General features: G+C 34.6%; 1 protein-coding gene across 1 annotated transcript; it reads right to left on the reverse strand.

Moving 5' to 3' along the window:
• Positions 1 to 3,555: 3,555 nt before the first annotated feature.
• On the reverse strand, positions 3,556 to 9,523 carry LOC113708214 (MLO-like protein 6). The gene is made up of 15 exons (XM_027230680.2): positions 9,147 to 9,523; positions 8,979 to 9,036; positions 8,634 to 8,872; positions 7,868 to 7,984; positions 7,704 to 7,764; positions 7,365 to 7,453; positions 6,494 to 6,568; positions 6,127 to 6,221; positions 5,918 to 5,967; positions 5,680 to 5,720; positions 5,235 to 5,408; positions 5,085 to 5,120; positions 4,898 to 4,965; positions 4,745 to 4,805; positions 3,556 to 4,365 (listed from the first exon to the last, which is right to left on the reverse strand). The coding sequence occupies exons 1-15, from the start codon at positions 9,267 to 9,269 to the stop codon at positions 3,883 to 3,885; spliced, it is 1,770 nt and encodes a 589-aa protein (XP_027086481.2). The 5' UTR covers positions 9,270 to 9,523; the 3' UTR covers positions 3,556 to 3,882.
• Between the last annotated feature and the right edge of the window lie 6,435 nt (positions 9,524 to 15,958).

Raw genomic sequence — 15,958 nt, forward strand, 5'->3', positions numbered from 1 at the left:
CATTTAGACCATCCATTCTTCTTTTCAAATCACCTTGTTCCTTTTTGAACAATTCACAAAACTTTGTTTTTCTATCAAGTTCAAAGTGTAAAGCAGTCTCACTCTTTTTGAAGTAATCATTTTCAGTTTTGAACTTTTTATTTTGTTGAAAAAGATTTGTATTATCTCGAAACAAAAAACTAATTTTCTGTTTTAACTCCTTGTTTCTTGCATAGGATTCTTTCAAACTATCATGCAATTTTATAATGAAAGATTCAATATCATCATCAGTTTCATCATCACTTTCAAATTGAGAGTTAAAAGTTGTTACCTCATCATCTCCAATGGCCATAAAATCCAATTGAGCAGATTGTTCTTCCTTTTCAATTTCACCATCGGAGTTGCACACATTCCATGTAAATTGAAAGTTGTTGAATCTTGGCTTTCGTTCACCGTTTCTCTTATTCATTAGACACTCACTCATGTAGTGTCTAAATTGGTCACATTCACAGCATTTGTCACCTTACTTTTTGTTGGGCTCATATCTTCCTTTGTTTCTTGCATTGTTGAATTGATTAGAATCTGAATTGTTAGGTCCTCCTCTTCTAAATCTCCTTTTGTTGATAATCCTCTTGAAACTTCTAGTGATGAGAGCTAGATCACTATCATCAGCTTCCGCATCTTCTTCATCTAGGGAGGTAGAATCATCTTCATCTTGAGATGCCATTAGAGCAATTCTCCTTCTTACTTTCACATTCTCTTCCTCTTACACTTTGGACTTAAGTTTCAGCTCATAAGAGGTTAGAGAATTAATAAGAGATTCAATGGACAAGAAATTCAGATCTCTTGTCTCTTCAATAGCAGTCACTTTATTTTCCCAATCATTAAACAGAGCATTCAAGATTTTTCTGTTTTTCTCTCCTAAGGTATATTCCTTTTCTAGAACCTCTAAATCTTTAATAAGATCATTGAATCTACAATACATATTTAGTAACTAAGATAGATTTCTTTTGCTCTCTAACATTCTCGCTACCTTCATGAAATTCTTTCAATTTGTCCCAAATATCTTTAGCTGACATGCAACCCTTGACTCTAATAGATTCATTTGAGTCTAAAGTACAATATAACACATTCATGGCTTTTGCATTTAAGGTGAGATGAGCTCTATCCGCAACAGTCAGTTCACTTCTTATTTTTTGTCTAGATCTCTGAGTATTTTCATCTATAAGAGAGGCATCATATGGACCTTCACTAATAATAACCACAATTCAATATCAATTGATTGCAAAAAGATAATCATTATTTCTTTCCAACTCACATAATTTGACCCATTAAACATAGGTGGTCTAATGACAGAATGTCCTTCAAAAAATATGGCATTATTGGTTGTCATTTTTACTTCAAAACCGATTGAGCTTAATCTCTAGGAGACCAAGTTCTGATACCAATTGTAAGGATCAAAGACAACATTTTTTCTAGGCGACCACACAATGGAGCAATTGATGAGAAAGTACAAGTGCTTGTGAGTAGAAGAGATAAACAATGTACAGATCACAAATGTAACAATAAGTAAATAAAAAGGAAAGAATTGCAAACCAATTAACTACCCAACTCCTCTTGAACTTGTAGATTAATTCAAACAAGCTACTTCAAGTTGATGAAATACAATCACTCTTGCGTACAAAGGAAGGTTCACCTCCTCCTTGCCCCGAACTCCACTCGGTCAAGCCAGGACGTTTTACTATCCCTCAGGACAACCCTTATAGAGCTACACTCATGAAGTATTCACTTACAAATGAAAAACTTACAATGAATCTCACACCACTAAGACTACAAATCTTCTTTGAAGAGTATTTTCTCACTAAAATCACTCTAGATCTTTTGTATTTTCAGTGTGCAAAAGTTGTTTGAAATATCTGACCAACCACTATTTATATAGGACCAAGAAAGTTCCTCATTAGCGCTTCCAACGGATAGAAAGTAACTGAAGAGTCAACTAGCCGTTGGAGTGTTGGACGTCCGATAGCCTGTTTTATGCGTCCGAAGCAGGCAGTGAGTTTAAGAGATTTTTTTCAATTCTTTCGGACGTCCGGTACAAGTTTTTTGTGCGTCCGACAGCAAACAAAGAGATTTGAGAAATTATCTTGTTTCTATCGGACGTCCGGTAAAGACATATTCAGCGTCCGATAGTTTTGTCGACTTCAAAGGATCCTATCGGACGTCCGAAGCATGCGTCCGAAGTTGTGCAATGATTATCGGACGTCCGATACTGTCTTCTTGAGCGTCCGACAGGTTCAGCATACTCTGTCTTTTTCAAATGTGCTTAATCTTTGAACCTGATTTGTTTCATTACTGAAAAAGCCTTTGAGGAGATGTTAGCAACATCCATTTGTTTTGTAATCATCAAAAGTTAGGGACCAAGGTCAACAGGGGGTGTTTTTAAAAAACAGCACTGTAGCATTTTGAATGTGAAATACAAGTACTGTATATATCTGCTATTCCTTTCCCTTTTAGACCAATACTTTTGTGCTTTCTGATAAAAAAATTTCATTTGTTTTTTGTGAAAATGCAAAAAAAAAAAATTTAATTATGTATAAATCGAAAAAATTACTAATTTAATTATTGGCAGTTTGCTCATACGTTGGAGGACTGATAAGAAAGTCGTAAAGAGCTGGTATTTTTATTAATGAAACTTTTCCCGTAAAGGGTCTGATCTTTATGGCTTTCTTTCATTATATAATCAAAGTACCATACTTTTTTGTATTTATCACGAATTCATATATTGTGACTGTGAATTAAAAATTTTTCGAGATCGTATTTTCGTTAATTAGTCTTTTTTTTCGTACTATCGTTAGTTTGAATGAAAAATTTTGTTGCACGGTGTTTGGGAGCAACTTCTAAATAATCCTAAATATTTTTATAATTGTTTAATATATTTATGTCATGGGTATATATTGTTGGTATGTTATTATTAATTTTATTAGAAAATTATAGTTTCACAATTTTTTAAATGTAATAAAGCAGTAGGGAAACAATGCACAGTGAACGGAGGAATTGGAGGGGAAAAAAGGTTGCATCCGTATACGTCTTGTTTGGTTTATCTCCACAGGTGTTACCACTGCAACATAACGGTCCATGAGTTTCTCATTTTACAAATACACGTATCATGCTCTGAGGGACTGCTTACGGTAGGAATGGTCAAAGGCTTCCTACCATAAAGGTTTCCGACTAAAGTAAGGTTGAGTAAGGCCAGCATCATTCGTCCATTGCTTAGAAGTTGAGAGCAGAGACTGAATGTCATACATCAATCAGTCGTCTATGTACAAATGATCCTAGTGCTTCCCATATTACAAATTGTGACATCTCCATCAGGCTGATTGTGCATATAATCATTATATATCGCAACGACTTGGAGAAATCAAAAGCTGGCAAATACTGAAAATTCAGCGTAATGCTTCCAATCAAAATTCAGTTCAACGTTCTTTCTAGAGATACTGCGTACGTTAACAATAGTCTACTCCAAGAACTTGCATTTCGCACTGCCAATAATAAGACTTTGATTTTTCAGATCGAAAGTTGGATTCGGGATTTCTTCAGTTTCTCATTGTATTATTATTATGTATACAAAACAAGTTGCCTTAAATCTGCAACGAAAATTTTTGCTTTACAAAGCAGATAAACAAATGATAGTAAAAACAAATCTCAAAATCCTCTCAATTGCTGATAGACGTATGTTATGGGCCGGCGTGGCGTCAATCGTTATGTCCGTTTCGCTGATCTTTTGCTATTGCCAGCGTTTATCCTCGACAGCGACTTGCAATTTGCCAAGAACCCGGCTTCCTCCAATTTATATACAAATGAAAAGAAGCCTCTGGACCTCACTGCCCTCGTGTATCAATCAATCTATTTACTAGCATTCCTTTGAATAAATGAAAATTCGCTTGATTTTCCACTATTTGAATGACGAGTATTGATTTCGTGTTCAGGCAGAGGAGCCACTTGTGATGACAAGTTAGGCGCTTGAACATCAGTACCGTCGTGGTCCAAGAATCCAAGTTCAATATTGTGCTGGTGTTGGGAAGAAGAAACATGATCAATACTTCCCTGGTGGAATTGGCTGGGAGAAGGTGACTCGGGCTCCGATTGTTCAATGTCGAAGTTTGATTTTCTTGGAGATGTTTGGAGGCTGTCGAGTTCGCTCTTGTAGCGGCGGAGGAGATGGACAGGGGATAGGTGGTGGGATGGTGTGGCTGCTCTGCTTGAGATTGGGGATGCAAGCCCTGAATGCTTGCTTTCTTTGATGTGTTTCTTTGCTGTGTGATGCCAGTTTTTCAAGGCTGTGGCCACTCTTTCGTTGAATATTGTTGGTTTCATTGTGGAACCCATCTGTCCACACCACGCAAAAATCAGTCAACTTGAACTTTCAATCTCATGAAGAAAAAAAAAAGTTGAACGTATTAAATGCTTTGATGGTTATGGTCTTAATCAACATTCAATTCTGGCAAATTCTTAAGCAAGGAAAGATATTTGTGGGCACCGTGCACTATACTAAAAGTCAGAGAATGAGCACCAATAGTGCAAAATTTGGTACTTTAAAAAGAAAAGAAATCCATATCCTCTGATAGCGAGTGCTCACAATTTACTATTCAATATTATCGGATTCAATGCTATATGTGGTGGAATCTTCAATTCTTATTAAATATTTGTGAGATGAGTTTGAAAAGAAGTAGATTTTGGACAAACTCTTTGAAAACTGCTTGCTTACCTGCGTTACAAGGGCATATAGAGGAAGGGTGACATAGCTGCAAAGAATCTGTATGAGAACCCTGTTGAAAGCACGTCATCCAATAGGTCAGCCATAGTTAACATAATATTGTGTCAAAGATCATGGGATGGTAGACAATACGATGCTGCTTACCCCATCGATATTCTGATTATAATATCCTCCAAGTGCTCGTGGAAACAAGATCTCAACCCAAATTCATACTGCAGAAAAATTGATTGAATGATCAGACTTTGTAAATGCAGGTTCTTTTTTTTTCAAATTTATTTATACGTTATATGGATAGGTTATTGGAAATGATAAAAGGCGACTCATTGCGTACCCAAGTCCAGGCAAAGAAGGCCAATTGAAATGCATTCTGCATCCATAGATAGACAACAAAAAGATTTTCACGCGTGAGTGAGTGTAAAAGTAAGGCAGATTTATCCATGTTTCTATCTTCTTGGCAAAAATAGATAAGTAAATTAGATACCTGGAAGAGGACGAAGTTGATGAGGTAAAGAATGAGTCGTGGACGATTGAACCAGAAGAGGTCGTCTCCAAGCTGAACCACTGGCACGCCTTTCACAACTTCACCTCTTTCTTGAATGCTTAGGCCCATTTTGGTTATAATCACTTGTAGCTTGGTCCCAACCAACAAGATTATCTGTAGTTATAAATCCCATAGAGACTTTGTTACTTGTTAATTCAACATTTCGCCTCACCCGCTTATTAACCATTTAACTTGGACGCGGGTTGGATTCTATGGTAAGGTAAGAAAAGGGGAATTATAAGTAGGAGATTCTGAATTCAAAACGATTCACTAAAAAAATACGCGCGTGCGCACACACACAAAAAGAGACTTAAAATACATGATAGTTATAATATGATATATCAATATGAAAAGGATCATCAATTATTTAAGGAAAACTACTCACCACCAGTGGGACAAATGGCAGCCACAGATATGAATACCAGCCTATCCAATTAATCGGACATGAAAAAAAAAAAAGAAATTAGTCAAATGGATGGAAATAGAAGATGCGGATACAATTAAGATTATTGTTGACATAGAGGCAGAAGCCTCATCGTTATTTGATAGCTGTAAGTGCCAACAAGGAGATGATTGAAGAATGATTTAGCAATTTGCCAAATTTATACTATACATTCACTCACCATGAGTATTGAAGAGGAGGAAGATCACCCCGGATAACCAGATCGGAGGGCTGAAAATAGTTGAAAGGATAAAAATGAATAAGTTAGGCAAATGTACATCTAATTCTGTGGTCTATCCTCAATAGACATTGTGAATCCAAGAAAATTGAATAACTTCTGAAAACAAAATATATTAGGGAGATAAAAGATAAAAAATCCGGATTACCAACCTGATACCAACAACCACTTTGAAATCCTCTTCCAGTGATCTATTGATGTACTTTTGGAAGTTAAAATTTGCGTGGCTTTGAGGCGCCAAATGTGCCTGAAATTTAACATAAATATATGGGTCATACTTAACCATTAAACCTCTTACTAGAATTAAAAAAACAAAAGGAAGAAGACTTTCTTTTTTATGCTCTAAATTAAATGAATGCTGGATCATCATTTCTTGCTCCGAAGAAAGTCAGAAGTTGACTTTAAGTGATCGCTTGCAGATTGATTGAGTGGCTTGGCTTGCATCCTTCTTTTTTTTTTTTAAAGTTTTATACAAGTGAAAAAAAAAGAAGTGAAATAAAATGGTACAAGTGAAGTTACCATGATAAATCCATGCCTTAGGGTCAAGTAATCAACTTTGGGCACCGACCTGACAAATTGCCTGAAGAAGCAGACCTGAAACCATACCCAAAACAAAGGTCAAATGTCTATATTTGCCACTCAAAATGAGTATTTGAGTGAAAATTTTTCAATGCCATAGAGATTGATATCATTAACGAAGGGAATGGGACAGGACGAATCGGTGTTCTCGTAGTCAATTAATTTGTCCCAATAAAAAAACGGAAGAAAAAGAATGGAAAAGGAAGAAAAGGTCAAACACAGTAGAACTTCTGACCCGCCAACTAATTTAACATCTTATAGGTGTGGGGCCGTAGGCTGCAAGGTGATATTCCTCAGGGATATATCTACTAATTCAAGAAAATTACTGGGCATATATGAAAAAGTAGAAACCATCTTTAGTTATCCTCGGGACGGTACAATCCTTTTTTTTTTTTTTTTTTTTAACTCTCTTTTTGAGATGAAACAGTGATTTCAGAAAAGAAACAAGAAGGAGATAATTGATTTTCTAATTTTCTGTTGAAGCATTAACTATTAACCTATCCCTTGAGGTTCTTCTAGGCATTTATGCGTGTTTTTCTTTCTTAGGCTCGTAAACATTTCAAACTTTCTGACGAAGAAAAATGTAAAATAATCACCGAAATCTGGAGAATGAGCAACTTTTAAAAACATTCGTCGTCTGTTATCATCCTTCTATGGCCATATATATATGTACCTATGTATGTATATATATATATATATACACGTATGTATATATGTATGTATGTATGAAAGTGCACGTGCATTGCCACAGACAAAATCTTAATCGTGAGATTTTGCAGCCAATCTAGGAAGTAATCAGTCTGAGACTTACAATCCAAAGTAGAAAGGGGGTCCTGCTCCAGAAGCTCAAGTGCCTTCTTCCAAAAGAGGTTTCTCTGGCAAATCTGAATCTCTCAGGATCTGCATGCGCACAAACAACGTTACAATTGAGATATGGAACGACAAATGTATTATTTATCCCACGACAAAGGCAAAGCGTGTTGTATATGCTCATGCAGGTACGAGTCTCACTGCTGAATAGCATTAGGTTACATGCATTTAAGATGTTGGAATTTTTGGTTGGTACACTACTGTTATTATTTTTATTATTATTTTGGTTGATTGCTTGTGCTAGGAAGATAAAAGAGTTAGTACAACATAGTAGTCATACCGTGTGAGAACTGGTATTCAGCAGTCTTTGTTTCCTTCTCCCATGCCTTCCAGCTGCTCATCTGATGATACCATCACAGAAGTATTTTACCATCAAGAAACCATGATTATGATTATATGGAAAGAAAAGAAAAGAAAAGGTTGACGAAAAACAAGATAGGCTACCTTGGCTCTCCCCAAGGCATAGGTCAAGATACAGTAGAGGACATGAAAAACGGCCAAGACGAAGATGAAAATATGCAGCTGATGTATACCATCTGTTGACACAAACGATACTTTCCCCTGCAAAATAACCATATTGTCCAATACGCCAGTCAACCATTTTCCTCATTCCATGCACAATTTCAATAAGTCCAAATCATGGATCAATTATAGGGCAAATTATACTTTATTTCCTGTGATTTAGTAGTATTTTTTTATATAACCTCTCTATGGTTTCAAAAGCTATACATAACCCGCTCATGGTTTGGATTAAAGTGTTAAAAGTGATGAAATTTGCAATCCATAATGAAATTAACTAAAATATCAAAAATACTCCTATATAAAGTTGAAAATTATTTATTAACCATAGAGGAGTTATGTATATATATATATTGAAAATCAGAGAGGGATTATATGGTAAAACACTAAATTATAAAGAGGTTATATGATAAAATATAAAACCATACGAGAATAGAGTGTCATGCATATTATATTTATATATTTTGATCATTTCAGCTATTTTAATTTTTAAACAAAGATAATATCGATATTTTTATAAGTTTCATTACGAATGATCATTTCCGTCACTTTGACACTTCATTATATTTCTTCTACACGTTATATTTCACATTTTTCCAGGTACCTATCATCAGATGGTACCATCACAATTCGAAACTTGTCGGAGAAATCGAAGCGGGAAGAAAGAAGCCTAGAAGACCTAGTCGTGTACCTTGGCTTCACATTTATCGGCCCCTCCCGAAGCCAGAATACGCCGAGCCCCGTCATCTGATAGAAGTCGTCTCCGTCCGTCTTCTCCATGACTTTTACCAGAATACTTGTCCAAATTTGCTTCTTGCCTCTTATTGCACGGATGCCATGTAGCTCCAGCTTCTTTGGATATACATATTTTGGTTATTGGACCTTGTCCTACCGTAAGGAGCAAGGAAATGAATCCCAACAACATAAGCTCTGAGGAGTAAACATTTAAAAAAAAAAACATGATAAACAAAGTTAGATAAAAGAACCCTTAAAATAGGAACAATAAACGAGGTAAAACCCTTGCGATTTTTCTTACCTGATTTGATCTTTTCCAGAGCTTCATAAAGGGATCTTTTATGCTTTGACTTTAACCACTGTAAAACATTGGTCCCCCAGAAGTTATGAGTAAAATTTAGCCTCGGAAAGCTGCAACAGAATTAAGTATTTATTACCATTTTTTTTCCGACTGATTTTTATGGCTTACCTTGCCAATTAGATGGAGAATATGCTCAATCAAAATTGAAATCGCAACCAAAACAAAACACACGACGGCGACAGCCCACGTCGGCGTTTGCTCCAAGGATCTTCCTCCATCTCCTCCAGCCATATTTTATCGTCTTTCGTCTTACAATTCTATCAAACTTTAGTAAATTTAACAACCCTTTTCAAAGATTTGCTCTAGTACTGAATCTACTGATGAAAGTAAAAGAAAGATGAATGAATTCTGGGGAGCTGAGTATCAATATTGGATGTTGATAACTCCTTAGACGGCTAAAAGGGGTGCTGATGCTGATGCTGATGTTGGACAAGAGAGAGAGAGAGAGTAATTATGTGGGAATCACAACTTGGTAGGAATCAAATGGTGGTGGAGACTCATATGCATATATAGCCGGGTTATGGTCCACTTTTTCCAATTAAGCTGAGGAGGGAAACGTAGAAGAGAGCAGTACATGATGACTTTGACTTATAGACGCGTAGCTTTAAAAGAAGACTGATGACCGGGGAATGGGATGGGTTTAAACTTTAAACTTTAAACTTCAAAGAAAGCCAAAACAAAACGGAATTAGATAAAAAGAATCGGAGAAAAGTAAAAAAAGGAATGAAGTCGCCATATTAGCAAGAACGTGAGAGAAACACAAGAAAGAGATTCTTGACTTAATCAACATATCAAGCTACTAGTGAGCTTTTATTTTATTTTATTTTATTTTTGGGGGGGGGGGGGTGAAACTATAAAGAAGGCACAACTAATAAACTACACATATTTCTTTGACTAGATCACTGAAAAAAAAAGAAGAGAAAATTAGAATTTGAGGCTCCTTGTTAACGTAAAACTCTTAAAAAGGTTAAGTCAATCCCCCAAGTCAACTCTCTATGACTGACTTCCTTAATATTCTGGTTATTTGATCATTTTTGGCCGTTGGATTCATCAGATCACCAATTAAGTGGCTAGTGATTGATTTAGTCAAAATCATGTAGTTGTACTGTAGTAGATTTGCTTTTTAGAACCGGAGTAGGTGGGAATAAGAAAAGAGCAATTGTCCTAATTATGGATTTTTTATATGAGTAATCATTGATGCAGGAAATTTATTGGTTGGCCTCTAGATCAATTTATTATTGCATGTGCCAACAAAAAAAGAAAGAAAGAAAGAAATGCGATTAGATTCTGCTTTAATCTTGTACACAATTGAGTAAACTAATGATCATGTCTGTACTATTGATGTATACATGCGCATATATGGACATATTTGTCTAAGAATTTGACTCGTAAAATGAATTAAGAACCAAATCCAAATAATTATAGCTAGGATTCGCATGCAAGTTTCTTTTCTTAAATTCTTGAGTTTGAATTATGGATTTGCAACGTAAAATCTAGAGAGTAAGTCTTATATACACTAACAGTATATACACTATCACCATTGGATATGTGATACATATATAAATTTTAAATTTTAAATTTAAATTCGAATTATGTGTCATGCATTCAACGGTAAAAATGTATATAATATCAGTGTGTAGAAGATTAATTCAAACGTAAAATGCCCAAAATGTGGTTGACCCGGTCGGTTAGAAGTGTCAACTACCGTGAGGCAGTTTAGGGAGATAAAACAAGATGCAAGAGGACAAAGAACGAAAAGCCAAAGGAGAAAATATTTACTAGAAGGGTTTCACCTAATTTCTGTGGAAGAGAATTCATCTAGTTTGTGGATAATTTGGCCCACACTATTATATATCATCTATCATCTTTTTATCTTATTGCCACCTGAATTGAATTTCCTGGAGATATACAATAATATATTTCTGGAATTGGAAGTTCTGGCTTTGATGGGCTGGATCTTTAGCTATAAGAAATCAGCCAAAAGCAAAATGTTTTTGAGGACAACGAAAGAGGCGGAAATCGACCCGACAAAGTCAATCTTTCAATCTTCCTTTTCCTTTAGACAAATCATCCTTTGATTACAAAATATAGTAACATAAACATAGTTTTTAATTTTCTATTTACGTTTTTGTTTTCAAAGCAAATGTATTAATATATTATGGCCATTCAGTTTTATATCTTGCGTTTGTGGTTGCAGAAAACACCCTAGTTGACCGACCATTAGATAAGCCAAAATCCTATCCATAAAAGGGGTAAAAAAAAATTATTAAGCCAAAAAGAAATGCAAAGATAGCTGACTGCATAGTGCCTTGTATTGTGGCAATTTGCATTCAACGCAGTTGTCAAGCTTATTCACATGGCAATTTGCATGAGTAGCCAATGGAATCCAATCAGTTTTTTCACTCGACTGCCCTAATATTTTTTTTTTTATTTTGAACGAAATCACGAGTTCCAATAGTTAATTTATTAATAACTTAATTGGCCAAGCAAATATTTCATTCTTTTTCCTTCTGCCCACTTTCATTGTAGGACAAGAATTGAGGTATTACGTACACTCACCCCCTTTTAAGATCTTTGCGTCGTTACGAAATCCAATGAATTCAATCTATCTATTTAGTCGTACGTGGATTCTAGAGTTTGTTTTGATACCATTTGTGACGCTCATCTACTGATGAGTAACTCCAATAATTTTTGAGCGACACTATGAGTTCAAGATAATTAATCCAACTAATTCTTAACCAAATAGACTCAAGCATATGTTTCATTCCTTTTCCTAGCCCACTTCTGTTGCGGGACAAGAATTGGGGTCTCACATTAGGTGTGTCAAACGTATGGAACATAGGCCTTGTTTCGCAGACAAGTTTTTTGTTAAGTTTGCCTGCTACAAGTTTTTTAAAAACTTTAACTACAGTAACCTCAAAAAACTTATCAAAGTTTTTAAACTATACACTTTAAAATATTTTTTAAAAAAAACACACTTCAAATTTTTTTTTAAAAAACTTCTACAGTAAAGTTTTAGACAAATACCCAAAAAACTCACTTGCTAAACGGAGCCATAGTGTTTGAGTTTCAAAGGCACGAAAAAATTATGTAGAACTACTTGATTCAAGAATTATTTTTCTTGTTAAATTATTTCTGGTTTTACTCTTTCATAGACCAATAATAATGAATTAATGAAACCTTTAACAACTCAAAACATATAAATTCCAGTATATTCTTTCTTTCTTTTTTCTTTTTAATGTAAAAAAGCTTATAAGTAAGATGAAACAGAACTGAACATATATACACGTACTAGAGTTTTTTTTCCCCAAATTTTGTTAGCTAGCTCTCGTTCCAATATCTGAATGACACAATCAGTAAAATACTATCACTCACTAAATTAGTGTCATGAATATGAGACAATTTCTCATAGTTCACAAAATGATATATAAGAGCGTTGTTAAGTTTCAAGAAATTGATGATTTCACTTTAGGATGAATTCTTGCACCCCAAAGATAAAGGTCATAGTTATAATTCACGCTTAATTCATGCTTAATTTTATATTATTAGTTAAAATACCAACTTAATCTACTATATGTTATTATTATTATTTTTTTGCTCTTGCCTGATGTTTTACAACTTTCGTTGAAACAGAGAAAAAACTTGTCAGTAAGCATGGATATAAGAATTACAACACCCTTCTAACCAGAAAAATGAGAATCTTTAAAATAAAATGTTGGCTTGATTAATTGAGTATTGATGCTGCAATCAAAGGATTTCCACATTAGTATGTAAATAATTGAAGCATGAAATTCAAGCAAATCAAACTAGTTAGTACATTTAATTCAGTTCTAGCATCAACATAGAGCCAGCGGTTTTTACTTGCATTTTAGGATGTTTAATCTGTCCAAACGAAGCTTGTAAAAATGGGTAGATAAATATTTCAATAGAGTTGTAAGTATCAAATTAAAAAGTAGAAAAACTCACTTGGGAAACTAGAATCTGTCTTTCAAGTCTTTACGTAATTTCTTTATCAAAAACCTTGAAGAAAGTTTAATCAGGCTAAGCTCCATTCCTGATGTTTTACAGGTGGGCAGCATTAATTTTACAGTGTGAATGTAATGACGATCCAGACTGCCAAACCAATTTCCATTTTCATTGATTATTTTTCTGAGTTCTCAATATTTACTTTTGCTGATGCATATTGCGATGTAGAAAGACTGCAACTTCAACCATTGACATACTCTCCATCTTCGGTGAGGTCCCGAGGCAAGTAGAAACGTTCCCATACGATAGTACTCCTGCAATTCTGCTATTTTTATTACAGTTAGAGAATTTAGAAGCAAGATGAATTACTTTATATATATTCATCATCTACATTCTACCCATCAAATTATTCGAATTTTTTTTTTCTACAAGTGCGTATCATAGTCTACAGAAAACTGGAGATAAAGACGCCGCTTCATCCCTAAAACCTAATTTAGCTGATAGAAAAATTAGTTATATGCATGAGATCTCTAATTCGGCCTTCAAAACCGCCCTTTTTTCTCTTGCAGGGTTTGGAAACTACCCTTAGATTAAAAAAAAAATCCCAATGTTTTGAAAGTCAAAGCTAAAATTTTGACAATAGTTCTTCGCCATCTTCTGGTTGTGTTATTTGCTCTATTAGGTGCAATTTTATAAAGTGTAACTTTCAATGACCAATTAATATAGGTTGAAGTCTCAACGCATGAATATTATTAGTTGATGATGGAAGTATCGCAGTGTTGTTTTGACAAAATTTTTGGGCTGACTATTTTTTCCTAGAGAAGAAAATGTACTAACGATTAATACCAGCATCATTTTGCAGTGAGTTTTCAGCAGCCAATGATGTATTTGACAAACGCAAATCACTGGACTATTAGAGTAGTGGTGGTGTCTGCGTGCAAAAGCAACTCATATTTTTGTTGATGGCATATAATCCCAAGGAAAATAGTCAAAAAGACTACTAGAAGGTCGTATAATTGATTCTGGTCTGCATTTGCTTTGGCATTTCCACTTCTGAATCTGAAAACTCAATAATTTGTTGTTCCTTCTTTCCGTGTACTATTCTACTAATAACCGGTTCCCGGATACTAAACTGGTTTTTTTTTTTTCCTTTTAAACCTACCCAGAAAGGGAAAAAAATGTTTTTTCTCCCTCTACATTTTGTCAGGTACTGCTACTGTATATGTTTTTTCTTTTAATCGTCTGAAAAATTTGTCTAAAGTCTTATTTACAGTCACCTATTACCTCTTACTATTGTTGTTGAATTAAAACAAACAAACAAAAGAAGGCTTTTCAAGAACTTAAATTAATTAATCGAGTTATGGAGACTCTAGAGCAACAAATGACTGGTGCACTAATTCCTAAATTAAGTTCACGGAAAAGTACTCAATATAATTATGTTTTGTACCTTTTCATCCGGTCATTGCATATGTTTAAATTTTTAGTGTATAAATACACGATAATGTTGTATTTAATATATATCAAATATTTTATTCATGTACGTCACTTTTACTCTGAATACAATAATGTAATATAATTATATATCAAATAATGTAAAAAGTACAATAATCGTACCTAACCAGATCCTTTCCCAAGGTTGGGACACAATCATATTTGGGTTGCTCAAGTTTATAAAACAGTTTTATCCCTCAAGTTACCATACTAATTAGCAAAAATAGTGCTTTCGTACTTTAGAACTGTAATGCTTGAAGGAAGCATGTGCTCATGATATTTCTATGCCAGCCAATTGAAATGGACGGTATCTTTTTCATCTAAATCTTATTCATATAACGCAAGTAGATTGATACTAAATTCCGACGATCACAAGCCATAAATTTTACTTTGCAGCTGGAATCAACCAATGTGAACAAAATGTGCATCTTCTGGTTCAGAAAGTTAATGTAAGTTTTGTCTCTAGATATAGCAGTGCCTGTTTTACTGAAATAAAATCGAAGATGGTGAATTGAAAGACGGCTTTATTTGAATTCAAGCCGTCAGAAGCAGACTTGACCTGCAAGGCAACAATTAACTCTTACGTGCATGTTCCGGTAGTTCATTATCTTCGACTTTGGGCAGTTGCAAATACAAATTTCCTCCTGCCAAAGGGGAACTTTTACTACTGCATGCAGCTTTTTTCTTCTTTTTTTTTTAAAATTTTTTCCGGGCGGGAGGAGGGGTTGTTTCAGACTTTGAAATCAGCAATCCAGCATATTAAAAACCAGCGACATAGTCAAAAGACAAGCTTTCTACGGAATTGGCAATTCGCAATTGTTTGCTAGCATCGTTTTTCTTGTTAGTAGAAAATTGTACTCGTTTAATTGATGGTATGTTGCCTCTATAATGTTGATGATCTAAACAGATCGATTATGACTGATTCAAGCAGCATTTGCTGGTTTGCAAGAAAGAAAGAGAGAAAACGAAAAAACATTCAAGGAGTCAAATTTGCGCAAACAAATTATCGTGATTAAGAAAGATTGCACAAGTAAAATTGAAATGATGTGATCTGGTCTAGGTGAAAAGTGAGCTTGCAAGGGCTTTTTCTTTTCTTTGTCTTTTTGGTTCGACAAGATGCATGTCAACTACTTCATTTTCAGAAGAAAATGTAAACGCTTTCCTGCCGTCCTGCCAGATACAATTATTATCCATCTTAATTGAATTTAAGAAAAATTGAGAATAATTATGTCTTGGTTCAAGTATCTTTTCCTTTTTTTTTTTTTTGGTTGGAATGAAAAAGAGAAAAGGGTAGTGCAAAGGTGAAATTGATGAATACCCGTTAAAACATGAGGAGCTTTAAATGCTTAGTTGTTACTATACATGCTTAAAATTCATTTTGGTTGCTGTTCTTAAAAGCTAAACACAAATATTGTTTCCCCTTCCTTCGCTTTCTGAATTCTGAGACGTTAGTTTGTTCCTTT

This window comes from Coffea arabica, chromosome 1e (assembly GCF_036785885.1).
Source record: "Coffea arabica cultivar ET-39 chromosome 1e, Coffea Arabica ET-39 HiFi, whole genome shotgun sequence".
Classification (NCBI taxonomy): Eukaryota; Viridiplantae; Streptophyta; class Magnoliopsida; order Gentianales; family Rubiaceae; genus Coffea; species Coffea arabica.

Excerpts from the sequence above, each read along its gene's own strand:
- LOC113708214 (XM_027230680.2), bottom strand. The coding sequence starts at position 9,269 with ATGGCTGGAGGAGATGGAGGAAGATCCTTGGAGCAAACGCCGACGTGG. Across the intron at positions 7,454-7,703 it reads TGAATACCAGTTCTCACACG|ATCCTGAGAGATTCAGATTT; the intron begins GTATGACTACTA and ends GTGCGCATGCAG. Across the intron at positions 5,968-6,126 it reads AAAGTGGTTGTTGGTATCAG|CCCTCCGATCTGGTTATCCG; the intron begins GTTGGTAATCCG and ends AACTATTTTCAG.